Genomic DNA, 16,047 nt, shown 5'->3' with positions numbered 1-16,047 from the left:
GACACCTTGGTCAGAGAAGACACCCCGTTCAGAGGACACCCCGGTCATAGAGGACACTCCGGGGCTCTGAAGTGTGTCATTCTCTCCCTCCTGGAATTTGTTTTCTGCAGCTGCAATAAGGATGCTCTCCCTATCTCAAGACCCTTAATTTAATGACTGATAACAGCCAAGATATGGAAACAACCTAAGTGTCTGTCAGTGGATGAATGGATAAAGAAAATGTGCTGTATATACATGGTGGATACTATTCATCCTTAACAAAGAAAAAAATCTTTTAGCATTTGTAACAATGTGGATGGACCTGGAGGACATGATGCTGAGTGCACTAGACCAGACGCGGAAGGGCAGGTCCTGCATGCCATTGCTTATATGTGGGGAAAAGTCCAACTCATAGAAACAGAGTCGAATGGGGGTTTCCAGGAGCTGGGAAGTGGGGGACATGGAGAGAGGATGGTCAAAGATAGAAAGTTTCATTTATGCTGTTGAATACATGATGGGGCCCTAATGTATAGCACGGCTACTCTACTTAATAATACCGTATGGTAGATTTAGGATTTGCAAAGAAAGACAGTGGGTCTTCAATGTTCTCACACTTATACACTATTGATGGGAATATAACATAGTATGTAAAATTAATTATGGAAAACAGTATGGAGATTTCTCAAAGAACTAAAATTCTATCCAGCAATCTCACTACCAGGTATCTACCCAAAGGAAAGAAAATCATTACATTGAAAAAACACCTGCACTCATATGTTATACACACGTTACCTTTTTGTAACATTTATATACAATATACATAAATATATGATTCACATTTATAAACAATGTATATAATGCTATATATAAATATACAATATACATTGTATATATAATACACATGTGTATTATATATGTTGTATATAGTATGTATATATAATACACTAAATATACAATATAAATAGACAATGAAATATTTTTCAGCCATAAGGAAGAATGAAATCACCTCTTCTGCAGCAACGTGAGTGGAACTAGAGGTCATTATCTTAAGTGAATCAACTCAAAGCCAGAAAGTCCAACACCACTTGTTCTTACTGATAAGTGGGAGCTAAATACAGTGGACACATGGACAAAGAGTGTGGAATAATAGACACTGGATGTTCAGAAGGGTTGGAGGTTAGGAGGAGGTTGAGGGATGAGAAATTACTTAATAGGTACAACGTACATTATTTGGGTGATGTTTACACTAAAAGCCCGGGCTTCACCACTGTGCACTATATCCATGTGACAGAACTCCACGTGGACCCCCTAAATATATACAAATTTTAAGAAATGTCCTCACCACACACACACACACACACACACGTGACTATGTGAGGTGACTGATGGATATGTGAGCTAACTTGATTTGTAATTATTTCACAGTATACATGTAGATCAAAACATCACGTTGTAGATATACACCCTAGATTAATACAGTTTTATCTGCCAAGTACTTATTTATTTGCCAGTAAAACTGGGAGGGGAAAAGATCCTTAATTTGGTCACATCCACAAAGTCCCTTTTGACAAGTAAGGTAACGTTTACAGATACCAAGGATGAGGATGTGGATATCTTTGCGAGCTATTATTTAGGCTCCCACACTCCCCTAAAGACATGTCCCAATTGTTGTTTAGGATGAAAACTAAAGGACTCATTGCCTTCCCCCAGGAAAGCTAGGAGACAAGACAAGAGAACAAAGTCCTTACATTGAACTTGGTTCTTCCCATCAGCGCTGGCGTGGAGGAGCCCTCTTGCACCAGGTAGAAGTTGACAGCCTGAGCTCTGGAGCCAGACTCCCAGGGCTAAATCCTGGCTCTGCCCTTCCTGGTAGAGGAACATACACAGGCTCCCCCACTCCTGGCTCCCTCATCTGGAATGTGGGAATGGCAGTGGTGCCTAGCATTGTGGTTGTTCTGAGGATGAAACGAATCCACATGTTTGGACTCCCTGAAAAGCGGAGCCTGTGATGTGCACTTGAGAACAGGTGTTTTATTTGGGGAATGATCTCTGGATGCAGAATGAGGGAGTGAGCAGCAAGACAGGACACATTTTGGAAAACCAGCAGGAGGTGCATCATTGAGCTAGCTCACATGGTGGGCAACTTCTGTGAAGTCCCATTGAGCCCCTCTAGGGAACTCTGCAGGACGGGCCTCAGAATCCACCCCGTGCCTGCAGGGGAAAGTGGTCTGCACATGCTCTGTTGAGGACGTTCTCAGGATACACCCGCATGGGAGTGAAGAGAGTAGGAGGGGAAGAGGAGGGGCTAAGCAAGGTCAGGTTCGGGTACAGCACAGCCAGCTCCCTGAGGAGCTCTTAAGAATGAGCTGTGCTGTGCATGGGTCCCTCCTTGAGGCAAACAGCCTGGGCTTCTCACCCCACCAGGTAGTCACTGGGCAGAGAAGCGGGGTAAGCAGGACATAACTCCCAGGTAACTCTGAGGGACACAGCTCCACTCACCTAAGGGCAGTCTTCTATGGAAGATGTGGCAGGAGCTGTCGGCAACACACGCAGCCCCTGGGGAGGAGTCCACCAGCCTAGCCACAGGGACCCCAGGAAGCCTGGGTACTCAGAGAGCACCTTTCATAACAGCGTCTGCTATACTCAAAAGCAACAGCCAATATCTGCTCCATACCAGGACCTCCTCCCCGCAGTAAGGGGAGGAAAGGGAAGCACTTCCACCAGCCAGGGTGCTTCCCTTTCCTCCTCCTTGGGCCATGCAATGGGATGAAAGCTCACCTTTCCCTCCCCTTTTCTCTCTCACCTCTTCACAGGTTTCTGACAGATGTGACTACGTCTTTGTCAATGGGAAAGAAATGAAAGGCAAGGTCAACGTGGTGGTGAACTTCACCTACCAGCACCTGAGCAGCCCCCTGGAGATGACGGTGTGGGTGCCCCGGCTTCCGCTGCAGATCGAGGTCTCCGACACCGAGCTCAATCAGATCAAGGGCTGGAGAGTGCCTATCGTCTCCAGCAGGAGGTGGGTGTGTCCCTGAAACTCCATGGCAGGCTAAGAAGGAAGTGTACGGGGTGGTAAATTCGGGCATGACTGGGTCTGAGGATGCACGTGGTACCCTAAGGACCAAGCCTCCCTCCACCGCTCAGCTTCGATTTGCCCTGTGTTGGCTTCATCCTCTATCAGCGTTTTTCAGGAGGTTCCAGGCTTTCATCCTCTCTTCTCTGCAACTCCAGCAGAAAGCGCCTCCTCTCCTTCCCACTAGTTCCAGCAAAGTCCTGGATTTAAGTCTTATCCTCACTGGGATTTTGTGGCCTCCCTTATCTAGTTACTGTAGCCAAGGCCCTCAAATACACTGAGTGGCTGGCTAGACTCCCCAGCTAGAGCCAGAGGAGCTAGAGGAAGAGGTGCACCAAGGCGGAAGGAATGAACAAATTCTAGAAGGGAAAATTGATGCTGGAAAGAAGGAGGCAGCAGATGTTCCCTGGAAGGACATCTGACAGGGTCAACCTGACCTGAGCTGCCTCTCTGCACTCCAGTCCAGAAGCTCTGAGCTCTCTGCCTTGGTGAAATGACGTCTGAGGCTTGTCCACTGAGTGATACATTACCCCGATGGTGCTTGGTAGTGCCCCAGGAGTCTCCACCATCCACTATCGGGCAACCACATGAGTACCATGGAAAGGGGGCAGTAGGAGCTCAGGCTCTTCACAGACTTTGTCACCTCAGAGAAACTGTGTGTAAGAATTCATGTATTAGGGACATGTTGATTGCTAAAAGTGTCTGCACTTTGAGACAAGGAAGTATCCCTGGAGTCTGTGTACTCGGCAGGGGCGGAGAATTGGTGCTTATCTGAGGGATAACTTATATTCCCTCCCTCGCAAGCTCATTCCTTTGGTCCCATGACCCCCGGGAGAGGGGATGCTTCAAGGACGAAGGCTGTGGGTCTCAGGGACAGTTGGCAGCTGGCTTCAGCGATGATTCTTTCTCAGTCTCTGGGGTTTCTGGTATTGAGTTGAGGGCGTGGATTAGAGAATGACCGTTGGTGCTGCAGAGGGAAGAAACTGTAGGGGAAGATTCGCCAAAGACCTGGCTGAGTCTCACTGCAGCGCATCCCACACGCTGTCACAGCTGCCTGCTTCAGACATGGCAGTGGAGTGAGTGTGAGAGGGAACAGCTGCTGTTCTAACGGAGACCGAGAAGGTGCCATCAAAGGGCCAACTGCACAGAAGGGACCAGATGTTGAGGGAGCAGCTGACATCTGTCTCCTTCCAGGCATCCTGGCCCTCTCTGCCTTTCTTATCACGTTTGGCCTCACCTTGGGTTACATATTCACCTGCTTTGTGTGCTGGGTTACAGAGCCACACCATTCATCCCTAGCCTTGTCATGTTAGCTATCCATTCTGTCTAACGTAGTGGCTTATCCAAAACCTTAGTGGTTTAAAGCTTATCTCCAAAGTTAATGTGGCTTAAAAGAACAACATGCCAGCCAGGCATGGTGGCTCATGCCTGTAGTCCCAGCACTTTGGGAGGCCGAGGCAGGCAGATGGCTTAAGCCCAGGAGTTTGAGACCAGCCTGGGCAACACAGCAAGACCATATCTCTACATAAAATTTTTAAAATTAGCCAGGCATGGTGGCTTGCACAGTAGTCCAAGCTATTCAGGAGGCTGGAGTGGAAGGATTGTGTGAGTCCAGCAGTTCGAGGCTGCGGTGAGCTGAAATCGCACCACTGCACTCCAGCCTGGGTGACAGAGCAAGACCCTGTCACAAAAAGAGAAAGAACAACATGTATTATCAAACAGTTTCTGTGGATCTGGAATCCAGGCATGGCTGAGCTGGGTCTTCTGAGCAGGGTCTCTTACAGGCTGCAGCCTAGGTGTCAGTGGGCCTGGGGTCCCGTCTCAAGGCTCACGTGGGGAAGGATCTACATGCAGGCTCACTCGTGCGGGTGCTGGCTAGTCTCAGTTCCTCACTAGTGCTGGCCAGAGGTCACTCTCAGCTTCTAGCTGGGTGGAAATCTCTACAGCTTGGCTCACAGCATGCAGCTCGCTTCATCAGAGTGAGCAAGTGCAAAGAACCAAGGATAGAAAACACAAGCAAGACAGAAGTCACAGGCTTTTCAAGTCTAGCCATGAAAGTGACCATCCAATCACTTTTGCCATAACTTTTTCATTGGACGAAAGAAACTAGGTCCAGCCCACACTCAAGGGGAGAGGTTTACACAAGGTAGTAAACCCCTCACCAGGAGGTGAGGGGCCACTGTGAACACTTTAAACTCTGCTGGCTGCACTGGCCATGCTGATGCGTCAGTGCTCATGCCACAGCAGTGGTTAGTATCTGAAGTTCACCTCTGCATGTCTGGCTGTAAACTCCTTGAAGTCTCATGGCCTACTTACCTCTGCAGCCCCCACCAGGCTCCACACACAGCCCCTTACAGAGGACCAACAAGTAACTGCAAACTGCACTGCCTCGTTCACAGGCCTGCCGGGGACAGTGAAGAGGAGGAGGATGATGAGCGGAGGGGCCGCGGCTGCACCCTGCAGTACCAGCACGCCATGGTGCGGGTCCTGACGCAGTTTGTGGCTGAGGCGGCCGGCCCTGGGGGACACCTGGCCCACCTGCTGGGCTCAGACTGGCAAGTGGACATCACGGAGCTGATAAATGACTTCATGCAGGTGGAGGAGCCCAGGATCGCCACGCTGCAAGGCGGACAGATCCTGATGGGGCAGGAGCTTGGCATGACCACCATTCAGGTAAAAAAAAAAAATCCCCAAATCAAGATCTGTCTTCCCACCTCTCCTCCACCTAGAGGAGAAATCAGCTGTTTGTCATTGCTGGGAATGGTATCTATTTTTAGGATGGGTAAATTCAAAGAAATTGTGGAGTAAGCGATACAAGTGATGTTGGCTGGTTGTGGTGGTTCACGCTTGTAATCCCAGCACTTTGGGAGGCCGAGGCGGGCAGATCACCTGAGCTCAGTAGTTTGAGATTAGCCTGGGTAACGTGGCAAAACCCCATCTCTACCAAAAATACAAGAAATTACCCGAGTGTGGTGGTGCATGCCTGTGGTCCCAGCTACTCGGGAGGCTGAGGTGTGAGGATCGCTTGGGCCTGGGAAGCAGAGGTTGCAGTGATCTGAGATCGTGCCACTACACTCCAACCTGGATGATGGAGCTAGACCCTGTCTCAAACAAAACCACAATACGAGTCAGGTAATGATGTGATGAGAATCTCAAAATTCCTCACATATTACTTACAGGTGAGAAACTCTGGGCTGGCTCCCATGGTGGCTCATGCTTGAAACACATTATTTTGCCCAAGCCATGGTAGGCGTTACCATCTCGGTAAACAAGCTTTTGAGGTGAGCTTATGTGATCTGAATCACAGGCACGGCCAGCAACTTCCTGCTGAGCCACTTTCTGCCACTGAGCATGGTCACCTAAAACTTCCCATGGCTTCAGGATATAGTGGCCGCCTCTACCGAGTCACAACCGCGGGCCTGATGAGAACCTGAACAACTCAGAAATGTGCTAAAGGAAGAAATGAAGTTACTGTGCCTCCATATGTCTTCTGGGCCCCTTCTGCTGGGGAGCGGGTGATGGAGAGGACCAGCGGCAACACTGGGTTTTGAAACAAACACTTTAACAAAACAGTGTTCTGGGAGGCTTGCAAAGGTTTGGTCATTTACCTCCCAGCTGAGAACAAAGCAAGAGCTTGTTTTCCTTCTGTATACATGTAAGGGGCGCAAGTGCAGCTTTGTTACCTGGACATATTGCATGTCTGCCTTGTTGGTGTAGCCATCACCCAAATAGTGTACATCGTAGCCAAAGGAAGCGTGTATTACTCAGCAGCTGCCCCATCTGCAGGCAACGCGATTGTCTTATCAGGCAATCTGTGAGGTTTCTAAAACAGCTGTGCAAGAGGAAACATTATAACTGAGACTAGATTTGATCATGGAAGATTTAAAACATATCCATTCTAGAAAATTGGCTGGTATATCTAAAACTTCATTTTATCCAAGGAGGAAAATAAATGGGTTTGGGCCGTAGACCAGGAGTCACGTGCTCTAATGATCTCTAAAGGCTGAGAAGCTACCATCAGTGAGGAGAGTAGGCTGGGTGTGTGCTGAAAGACAGCAGCCGATTTTCCTCTGAGTGTTAGAGAGATAACAGGGAGTGGTGGTGCCTGTGGAAAAGGGACAAGCTCTTACTCAGAGCCAAAGGCTGCCAAGAAGAAACGCAGGTCCACTGCAGCCATGTCACAATTTTCCAGAAAAGCTGGAAGTCTTATGTTTTTATATGAAATCTTCTGGCTCTCTAAATGATGGTCATTAATTCTACCTTAAGATATGATTTATGTCAGATAAAACATATCTGCCTCATAGATGAGAGCTTGCAACCTCCACAATTGACTAAGAAGTTGAAAGACCTGAATCCCTACCATAAATCTATAGGTAAACCGATACTGATGCCCAGAAACTCACAGTGAGATGAGAATTTGGTATTAACGTCTTCCCTTAAGTGACAATTTAAGCGCAAAGGGGAAAAGCCGTACCGTTCTGAAACCAGGTGTCAGGGAAGAGGAAGTGGGCTGGCTTCCCACACATTAAACATGAACATTATTTTGGTGAGGCCTCTACTCCTGTGAGCCTTGGTTTTCTTTTTTCTCACTGCGTCCTCCTGAGTCATAAATTCACTTGTACACTTTCTTCTGGGGACACATCTCTCATGCTCGCCACCATTTAAATTGTCCCAGTCAGACGGGAATGTGAGGGTGGCATTCGCGTAGAAGTATGGAGCTTTGATTCCTGGTCTTAAAGGGTCCTGGGAAACTGCTGTCTTGACATACATCATAAATATCACCAGAAACTTGAAAAGAAAGCAGGAGAATGGAGGATGAAGCCCATCTCTTCTAGAAGGTTGAGTTGTATGGGGCCGTGAGGAGTCTAAGACAGCCGTTTATGATTTGGGCGAAGGGTGAGAGGAGGAAGAAGTGATTCCACAGACGTTCCTCAAAAGCAGGATTTCCTGTTCAGGGTCTAAATTGCACATGAGCCTCATTTTCCAGGTCATTCCAGGTGTCCAGAGGAGAAATGAGGCTTTGGGTTGTTGGCATCAGGCGTAGACATTCAGAACCTACGTTTATCAGAATATGCCCAACGATATTCCTCATCGTCAGGCATCACGCGCTGCGTTTCCCAAAGTGTGCAGTGTGGCCTCCAGTGACACGCGTGATTGAGATGGACCGGCAGGATCCACCTTCTAGTTGCACATTGGTTTTTATGTGCAAGAGCGAAAGCTATCAATATGTAACCAGTACACCCAACCCGTTATTCACTGGTGATAGGAAGGCTTTTGAAAAAAAAACAAATCATTCAAGTAAAATGATTTTAAACAAAATACACACTGTGCTGTAGAAGAATCATAAAGTTAATAGTCGAATGAAAATGTCAGTTCCTCCTGTCCAGGATGGAGCGTGGTGGGAAACGGAGCTGATCTGTGGGGTGTGGGAAGAGGGTCAAGCCCTACCTGCCCAACCCTTGACACCACCTTGCTTTATGCAAAAAGTGCATTACATTTTCTCAAGCAGTATATATGATTTAGAAGGCGGTGTGAGTGGGAAAGACCTGTTCTCATTCATTCTGGCTCACATGTTGCCCTGTCGCTGCCTGCACACTGGCACTTCCTCCCGCCACTGGAGGCATTGCCTGCACCACAGAAAGCCTTTCCTTGTCATGTCGCTTCTGCCCTCCAGATCCTGTCTCCTCTGTCAGACACCATCCTCGCTGAAAAGACCATCACTGTGCTGGACGAGAAGGTGACCATCACAGACCTCGGGGTGCAGCTGGTGACAGGGCTGTCACTCTCCTTGCAGCTCAGCCCAGGAAGCAACAGGGCCATCTTTGCCACTGCAGTGGCTCAGGAACTTCTGCAGAGGCCAAAACAGGTACGGAGGAGGGCTTGAGACACACTTCAGCGGGGCGCTCACACCAAGTGGATCACACACCAGGCAGGCACCACGCCAGGCGGGTCGCACAATAGAGTGGGATCACATATCGGGTGTTTCTCCATCTGCAAAGGGCTCTTCTGAAGCAGGTCCCAGCTCCTCCATGCAGAGATGAAAAAAATAAATACATGTATACAGAAGGATTGCAACATGCGAAAAATGAGAAGCCACTAAGGGGCAGGAGCGCTGGAGGAAAGGGCCGCCCCCCCTGCACCATAGTGCAAGTGCATGCAGGTGGTCACCTGTGCCCTCCACACCCTTCCTGCTTCCATGAGGGCATGAGGGCATGAGGGCATGTGCAGGCTCAGAGCAGGTGCACAGCTTGCTGCCAAGGTCCTGCTGGAGCGGAGGGTGACAGACCTGCCGAGTGGGGAGCCTGTGGCGGGAGGTGGCTTCCAGACGATTCATTGTTCAGCTCAAGACAGAAACAGGGAATTCATGGAGCTGTCAGTCACAGTTTTCTTTCACTTTATTTGAAACCAGTGTGAGCTAATAGAGTGTGTTGTGTGTTTCTGTGTGCTGTATGTGTATTGTGTGTGGCTATGTGTGTTGTGTGCATGTGTGCATATATGTGTGCTGTGTGTCTATGTATATGTGTTGTGTACATATGTTTTTGCTTTGTGTGTCTATGTGTATGCATGTGTGTGTCTTGTGTCAGTATTTTGTGTTGCTTGTGTTGTGTGTGTTGCATGTGTGCTTGTGTTGTATAGGCACCTGTATGCGTGTATGTGTTGTGAATATCTCGTGTGTTGTATGTATGTATGCATTGCATGTGTCTATGTATTTGTATGTGTGCATATGTATATGTGTGTGTTGTGGGTCTATGTATGTGTGTTGTGTAAGTATGTATGTTTTTGCTCTATGTGTGTCTGTATGCATGTGTGTATATGCATGTGTCTTCTTGTGTCTGTATTTTGTGTTGTATGTTTATGTTGTATAGGTGCCTGTGTGCATGTATATGTGTATGTGTGTTGTGTGTATGTGTGTGGTGCATGTGTTTGTATGTGGATACAATGGCTTACAAAGGGGACTGTTATAGGGGACCTTTGAATGTAGTAAGGTCTCCCTCATTAGAGGTGGATAAACATTATTTCTTAGAACATAGGAATTTGGGTGAAGCTTGCTTAATAACAAAACACAGTGGCTGCAGGTCATTAGTTCTTTGTGCCCCATGAAAAGGGATCATCCTCATGTGGGGCAGCTGGAATCCCTCCAGCCCATAGGGGACATTGTTCTGACTGCTTCCCTTCTGGATCAGGAGCCTTTTCTGTGCACTCTTCCTCAGCAGGGTGAGCTACCAGGCCTGCCCTGCCTTCATGCGCCAGCTGCGGCTGTGACCATGTTCAGAGGAGGCAGAAGTGCCACACTGGACTTGCTAAGGGGCACAAAGAGCCTTCCCATTTTCCCAGCCTGCACCTGTCACGTAATGCTCCCCTCTCAGGCATGAGCTAATCTCCTAGTCCTTACACTACAGTCTTTGTTTGCAGAGTTTTGGGTTAGAAAGCACTTGAAAGTGGTTGATCCCAATAACAGAATCGAATTCTTGGCCAAAGCAAACCTCCTTTTCTCAAGGAAGGATGCCAGCCGAGAGGCAAGTTACAGATAGCAATGAAGAAATAACCCGAGGCTTTTCTCTGTCTGTGGGTGATAACATCAGCTGACCACCAGCTAGGCGTTAAGGAAGGGATAATATGCAGCTAGAAGAAGGCCAGAAGGCTAATCCATTCCTGACATGCAGAGCTAAACACACTACCCTGAGATTTGCTCCACAGTTGGTCTGCAGGGCCCTTACTCCCTGCCTGCAACTTGGCTCTGACAGTGGTACTTTCAAGAACTCCGTTGTGCATTTGAATGCTCTGCTCAGATTTCATGGCAGATCGAGAGAACCCGGTAAGTCAGTGTCATGTCCAGTAGCTTTTGCACTGTACCTTGGCAAGGTTCTCTGCTTAGCGGGTAGAGTCCAAGCCAGTGTCTAACAGAATAAATATTTCTTGGCTGAGCTGAAGGAAGGAGCAGAGGCCACCAGCCACATTTGAGGAGCCTTTCTTCTTACTTCCAAAGACTAAACAACAACTGTGTAAAATTACTTCTGTCACGGTTAGGGGCCAGTAGGTTGTAAGAGAAAAAAATCCACTCAAGCAAAAGCTTAAATAACAAAGGATGTGTTATGAGGATTATAGGGCTCTCACAAAACCCAGCCGCAAGACCTTGGAGGAAAGGGAAGGTCAACACTCTCATGCCCACTCTGTCACCTGTGTTTTTATTTTGGTCTAATTCATTATTGTCTTCCTATGGATAAATGCTGTGCCCAAACATTTGCTTATACATAGTCCATCAGAGGGCCTCAATCCCCAATTTTATATGTGCCCCCACTACACATCTTCCCAAGCATAACTTCATCAGTCTTGTCTTTCTGGTTTCAAGTTTGAGAGAGAAAGAGAAAGAGAGGAGAGAGAGAGAGACAGAGGGAGAGAGAGAGTGATGCTGGCTGGCTCAGCATTGCTGAGATTGATGGCTCTAATGGCAGCAGCTGTCTCATTCCAATCAGCTGTTGCTGTGGCCCAGTGGACAGGGTCATGGGCCGCCTAGTGCTGTTCATCATCTCGGGCCTGGGGCAGAGCAGGTTCTCTGAGAGGGAGGGAGGAGGGAGGAAGCAATGGATCTGCCACTGCTGTCAAGCATAATGACATCTTCACTAAAATTAAAGGCTGGCATGAAATTGGAGCTTATCTCCAATGATCTGCCTGGTCAAACTATTTGCAAAGAAAGTTGGTCTAAATCAACAAAGTGAAAACAGCAAGAGACTGAGAGGTGTACAAACCTCAGCTCTGGCTGCTTTTTGGTCTTCCAGTTTCCTCCAGTTGGGTTGGCTGGAGGAAGAGACGAAGACTCTCCAATCAAGATGCTTCTCCCTCTCCTGCTGTCAGGCTTAACTCCTCCCTCCAAGCCAAGACTATGTCCTGAGGCCAGGACAGATCCACTCCTGCAGACCCAGAAAAGGCAGGGCTGGCAAAACCACAGCCTGCAGCCCTGCAGTGGGACCTCATCTAGATCAGAGGCTTTTATCTGTATTGCCAGTAATCAGTGGAGACTCAGTATTACAACTTAAAAATAATGTAATAAATATTTTTCATTTGAATGCATAACACTTGTAAATGATTCCACTCACCAGTGATTTCCTTTGTCGTGCAATTTATTGTTGTTCAGAAGTTGATTCTAAACAGCCCAAGGACCCATCTTCCTTTTAACACCTACAGGAGGAAAAAAAAAAAAAAGCAAATCTTCTTATGGATTGTTTAATACTGGCCCTATTTTGTCATTTCGTTGTTTTATTATTTTGCTTTTTTGCATCTTTGTGAGAATTCGTTTTCTTTTATACTCTTGGTACTTCTTATTGCTTATTTCTACACTGTTTGAAAGGTTTGTCTTTGTTCTTGTAGCACTATTTCTGGCATTGTGTGTCTACTGTACTAAGACTTGGGGCTCAATGAGCTTTTTGGCCCATTTGATTAACTTACATATTTTTCTCCATAGGAAGCAGCCATCAGTTGCTGGGTCCAGTTCAGTGATGGCTCAGTCACACCCTTGGATATTTACGATGGGAAAGACTTCTCCTTGATGGCCACATCTTTGGATGAGAAGGTGGTCTCCATCCACCAAGACCCCAAATTCAAGTGGCCTATCATTGCTGCGGAAACTGAAGGACAAGGCGCCCTGGTCAAGGTGGAAATGGTTATTAGTGAATCCTGCCAGAAATCCAAGCGGAAGAGTGTGTTAGCTGTTGGAACGGCCAACATCAAAGTTAAATTTGGCCAAAACGATGCTAACCCCAACACCAGTGACAGCAGACACACAGGGGCAGGGGTTCACATGGAAAACAATGTCAGTGACAGAAGGCCCAAAAAACCCTTGCAGGAATGGGGGAGTCAGGAAGGACAGTACTATGGCAGTTCTTCCATGGGACTCATGGAGGGACGGGGCACCACGACAGACAGGTCCATCCTGCAGAAGAAGAAAGGCCAGGAAAGCCTTTTAGATGACAATAGCCACTTGCAGACCATCCCTAGCGACCTCACCAGCTTCCCAGCCCAGGTGGACCTCCCCAGAAGCAATGGGGAAATGGATGGGAATGACCTTATGCAGGCATCCAAAGGGCTGAGCGACTTAGAAATTGGGATGTATGCTTTGTTGGGAGTCTTCTGTTTGGCCATTTTGGTCTTCTTGATAAACTGTGTGACCTTTGCATTAAAATACAGACACAAACAGGTTCCCTTCGAGGAGCAGGAAGGGATGAGTCACTCTCATGACTGGGTTGGGTTAAGCAACCGGACAGAGCTGTTGGAGAATCACATCAACTTTGCCTCCTCGCAAGATGAGCAAATCACTGCCATTGACAGGGGCATGGATTTCGAGGAAAGTAAATATCTCCTCAGCACAAACTCCCAAAAAAGCATCAATGGGCAGCTGTTCAAACCTTTGGGACCCATCATCATTGATGGGAAAGACCAGAAAAGTGAGCCCCCAACATCCCCTACCTCAAAAAGGAAAAGGGTGAAATTTACCACCTTCACCGCCGTCTCCTCGGACGACGAGTATCCCACCAGGAACTCCATCGTGATGAGTAGCGAGGATGATATAAAGTGGGTCTGCCAGGATCTGGACCCTGGGGACTGCAAAGAGCTGCACAACTACATGGAGAGGTTACATGAAAATGTGTAAGCCAGACACACACACAGACATTGGTTCTCACTCACCTTTCAGCCTTTAATTCCAGGATGTGTAGCAACGGTGCCCCGGAAGAGAAACAAAGCAGCAGGACAAAATAAGGATGACACTATCCATGGAGCCTCAGCCAGTGACCCCGGCTCAGCGGCGAGGCCTGGAGTCCGCATCGACGCACACATTCCAGAGTGCAGTGTCTTGCTTAAGAGGTTTATCATGCACGGCAAGATTTTTAAGACTTGAAACAAAAATGAGTTCTGAATCACTGAGCGTCTGAGAGCTTCCAGGAAAGAACAGCCTCTCTCTCTCCCGAATCAAAGCAATTTGGATATTGTAAAATCCACATGGCTCCAATAGTCAATATTGCAGACTATGGAAGGAAAGTGCAACTCAGGTGGAGCATCCGTGGATCAATGGGAGGAAGCGTGTCATCGAAACTGGAGCAGCACATCTCGCTGTGAGCACGATCACAGGCAGTCCAGTGCCGCCGTCAGCTGTGGGAGGCATGATTGTCTCTCAAAGGCTGGGCCAGAGCTGGCTCAGATCATGGACAGGCCAAGGCAGTGGCTGACAAGGACTGAAAGGGAACACGTGGGCTAACAGGCCACAAATACCTTTGTAACTACATGCCAAGGACAAACACACGGACGCAAATCCTCTGAGCCCTTCAGGGCACTTCTTTATTTGTAAACTAAGGATACTGGGCATAGAATTTGAATCAGGTTCAAAGAACCAGGCTCTTTTGATCCATATCAAGTTCACCATGTATCCATTTCTATTCCTCCACTGCATTGCCATCCTCCCCAAAGCCGTTGGTCACCTGTGGGTGGGGGAGGGAGAGGGCAGTTTGTAGTATTTGCTGGGTCTTTTTCCTCCCCCTTGGTTTTGTGTCAACTCCCGAGTGACATTCTGTAGAGAAGCTCCCCCTGCAACCTAGGCATATGTCCCACGCCGTCCATCTTTGAAGAGGCTGGTCTCTAGGCATGGGCAGTACTCACGGTGAATTCCATACCAGGCGATATACATTCCCTTGCTTTTCTAGAAAGAAAACAGGGCCACTTGGGATGGGTCTTTCACTGTTCATGGCAGATCTCCTGTCCAAGAATGTGGCCTCGAAGCTGTTGAGACAAATCGGGGTGCCCGTGTGGAACGTGCAGGACGTGTGGAGTTGAGGGGGTTCTGGGTGTGAAAGCGGTGGGTCCAGCAGGAAGCCCAGCCTCCCACACACCAGACAGCACAGAAGCCTTCTTTACCTTGGAGGTGTGAAGGGATGAGGGGCATCAGTATGTGTGGTGGAGATGCAGGTTTGCAAGCACTTGATCCTGCAGTCAGCCCCAAAAGGTTTAGCATTGCTTAAGATCAGCATGACTCTGGATATCCCTAAATCCCTTCACTTATGAAACCTATGAAGATGGGGGCAAGGAGACATCAGAGAATTCCTGCTGCATCTCACGCTCACTCCAAGGTAGACAATGATGTGTTGGGTGATTACCAGCCAGATGATTGATAGGATCCTGAGAAAGATGGTCGGGGGCAGCAGGTGGCGCGCAGAAGAGGCCGTGCTGTTGAATCGATCTTCTATTTTACCCTCTGTGTCATTTTCTTTCTCTCTCTCTGCTCTTTAGATGTCTGTTTTCCAGTCTCTCTGTGTGTCTCTGTATCTCTCTCCTCCTTTGAACCCATCTCCCTGCTTCCTCTCTGTCTCTGTAATTTTGAGTGTGTGTCTTTACTCCTCCTCCCTCTCCATAGAATTGAATTCTCTTTAGATCATGTGTGTGTACATTTCACCAGTTTACCCTTCCAACCTTAGCCCTCTCCCCTGCAACTGTGGTGCTCTTGAGACTGAGGTTTCTGCAGCCAGTAAGTCACCTGCTCCTGTCCGCAAGCTTACCTACCTTGTTTGGTTGAGGTGATTAAGCTGTCACCCCTTTTCGATGAGAATCCTTTGCTTTCAGTAACATCCTCATATTTCTTTCCATTCTTACCTGTGTCATGTTCTGTTGAATACTGCAGCCGCCGCCTGCTCCCAAATCCATCTACGTGTAGAATGTACTGTAGATTGTAAGAATGTAATATATATTTATAAACTTACTGACTGTAAATATAAAGTTTGCATTCAGTGGCTTTATGGCTGTCCTTTGTCTTCTACACTCTGACCCCCTCCAAGGGGCTGGCATCAATTGCAAATGGCTCTGCAAATGCTGTGGCTCTAAATGAAATGCAGATTTAAGGATTCCAGCACAATCCAATTACACCCTTACATCGTGTAGTGCCGCTCTCTTCATTGAGGGGATGTTGACACGTGATGACAAAGTGCATTGTGTACTAAGTATCTCTCCTCCAGGAC

The 16,047-nt window shown here is 47.8% G+C and overlaps 1 protein-coding gene across 3 annotated transcripts in view; it reads left to right on the top strand.

Moving 5' to 3' along the window:
- Window positions 1-15,819, top strand: part of TMEM132D (transmembrane protein 132D) — an 835,610-nt gene extending 819,791 nt beyond the window's left edge. For all 3 annotated transcript variants that reach the window (XM_055237230.2, XM_063615226.1, XM_063615225.1), the window contains 4 exons: window positions 2,793-2,998; window positions 5,452-5,725; window positions 8,727-8,918; window positions 12,513-15,819. In XM_055237230.2, the coding sequence (XP_055093205.1) occupies window positions 2,793-2,998; window positions 5,452-5,725; window positions 8,727-8,918; window positions 12,513-13,697 (1,857 nt within the window). In that variant the 3' untranslated portion in view covers window positions 13,698-15,819. The remainder of the gene's footprint in view (window positions 1-2,792; window positions 2,999-5,451; window positions 5,726-8,726; window positions 8,919-12,512) is intronic.
- Window positions 15,820-16,047: the final 228 nt, after the last annotated feature.

This window comes from Symphalangus syndactylus, chromosome 13, assembly GCF_028878055.3.
Source record: "Symphalangus syndactylus isolate Jambi chromosome 13, NHGRI_mSymSyn1-v2.1_pri, whole genome shotgun sequence".
Classification (NCBI taxonomy): domain Eukaryota; kingdom Metazoa; phylum Chordata; class Mammalia; order Primates; family Hylobatidae; genus Symphalangus; species Symphalangus syndactylus.
Note: the sequence above shows the minus strand (reverse complement) of the source record. Positions and strands in the feature narration are given on the sequence as shown.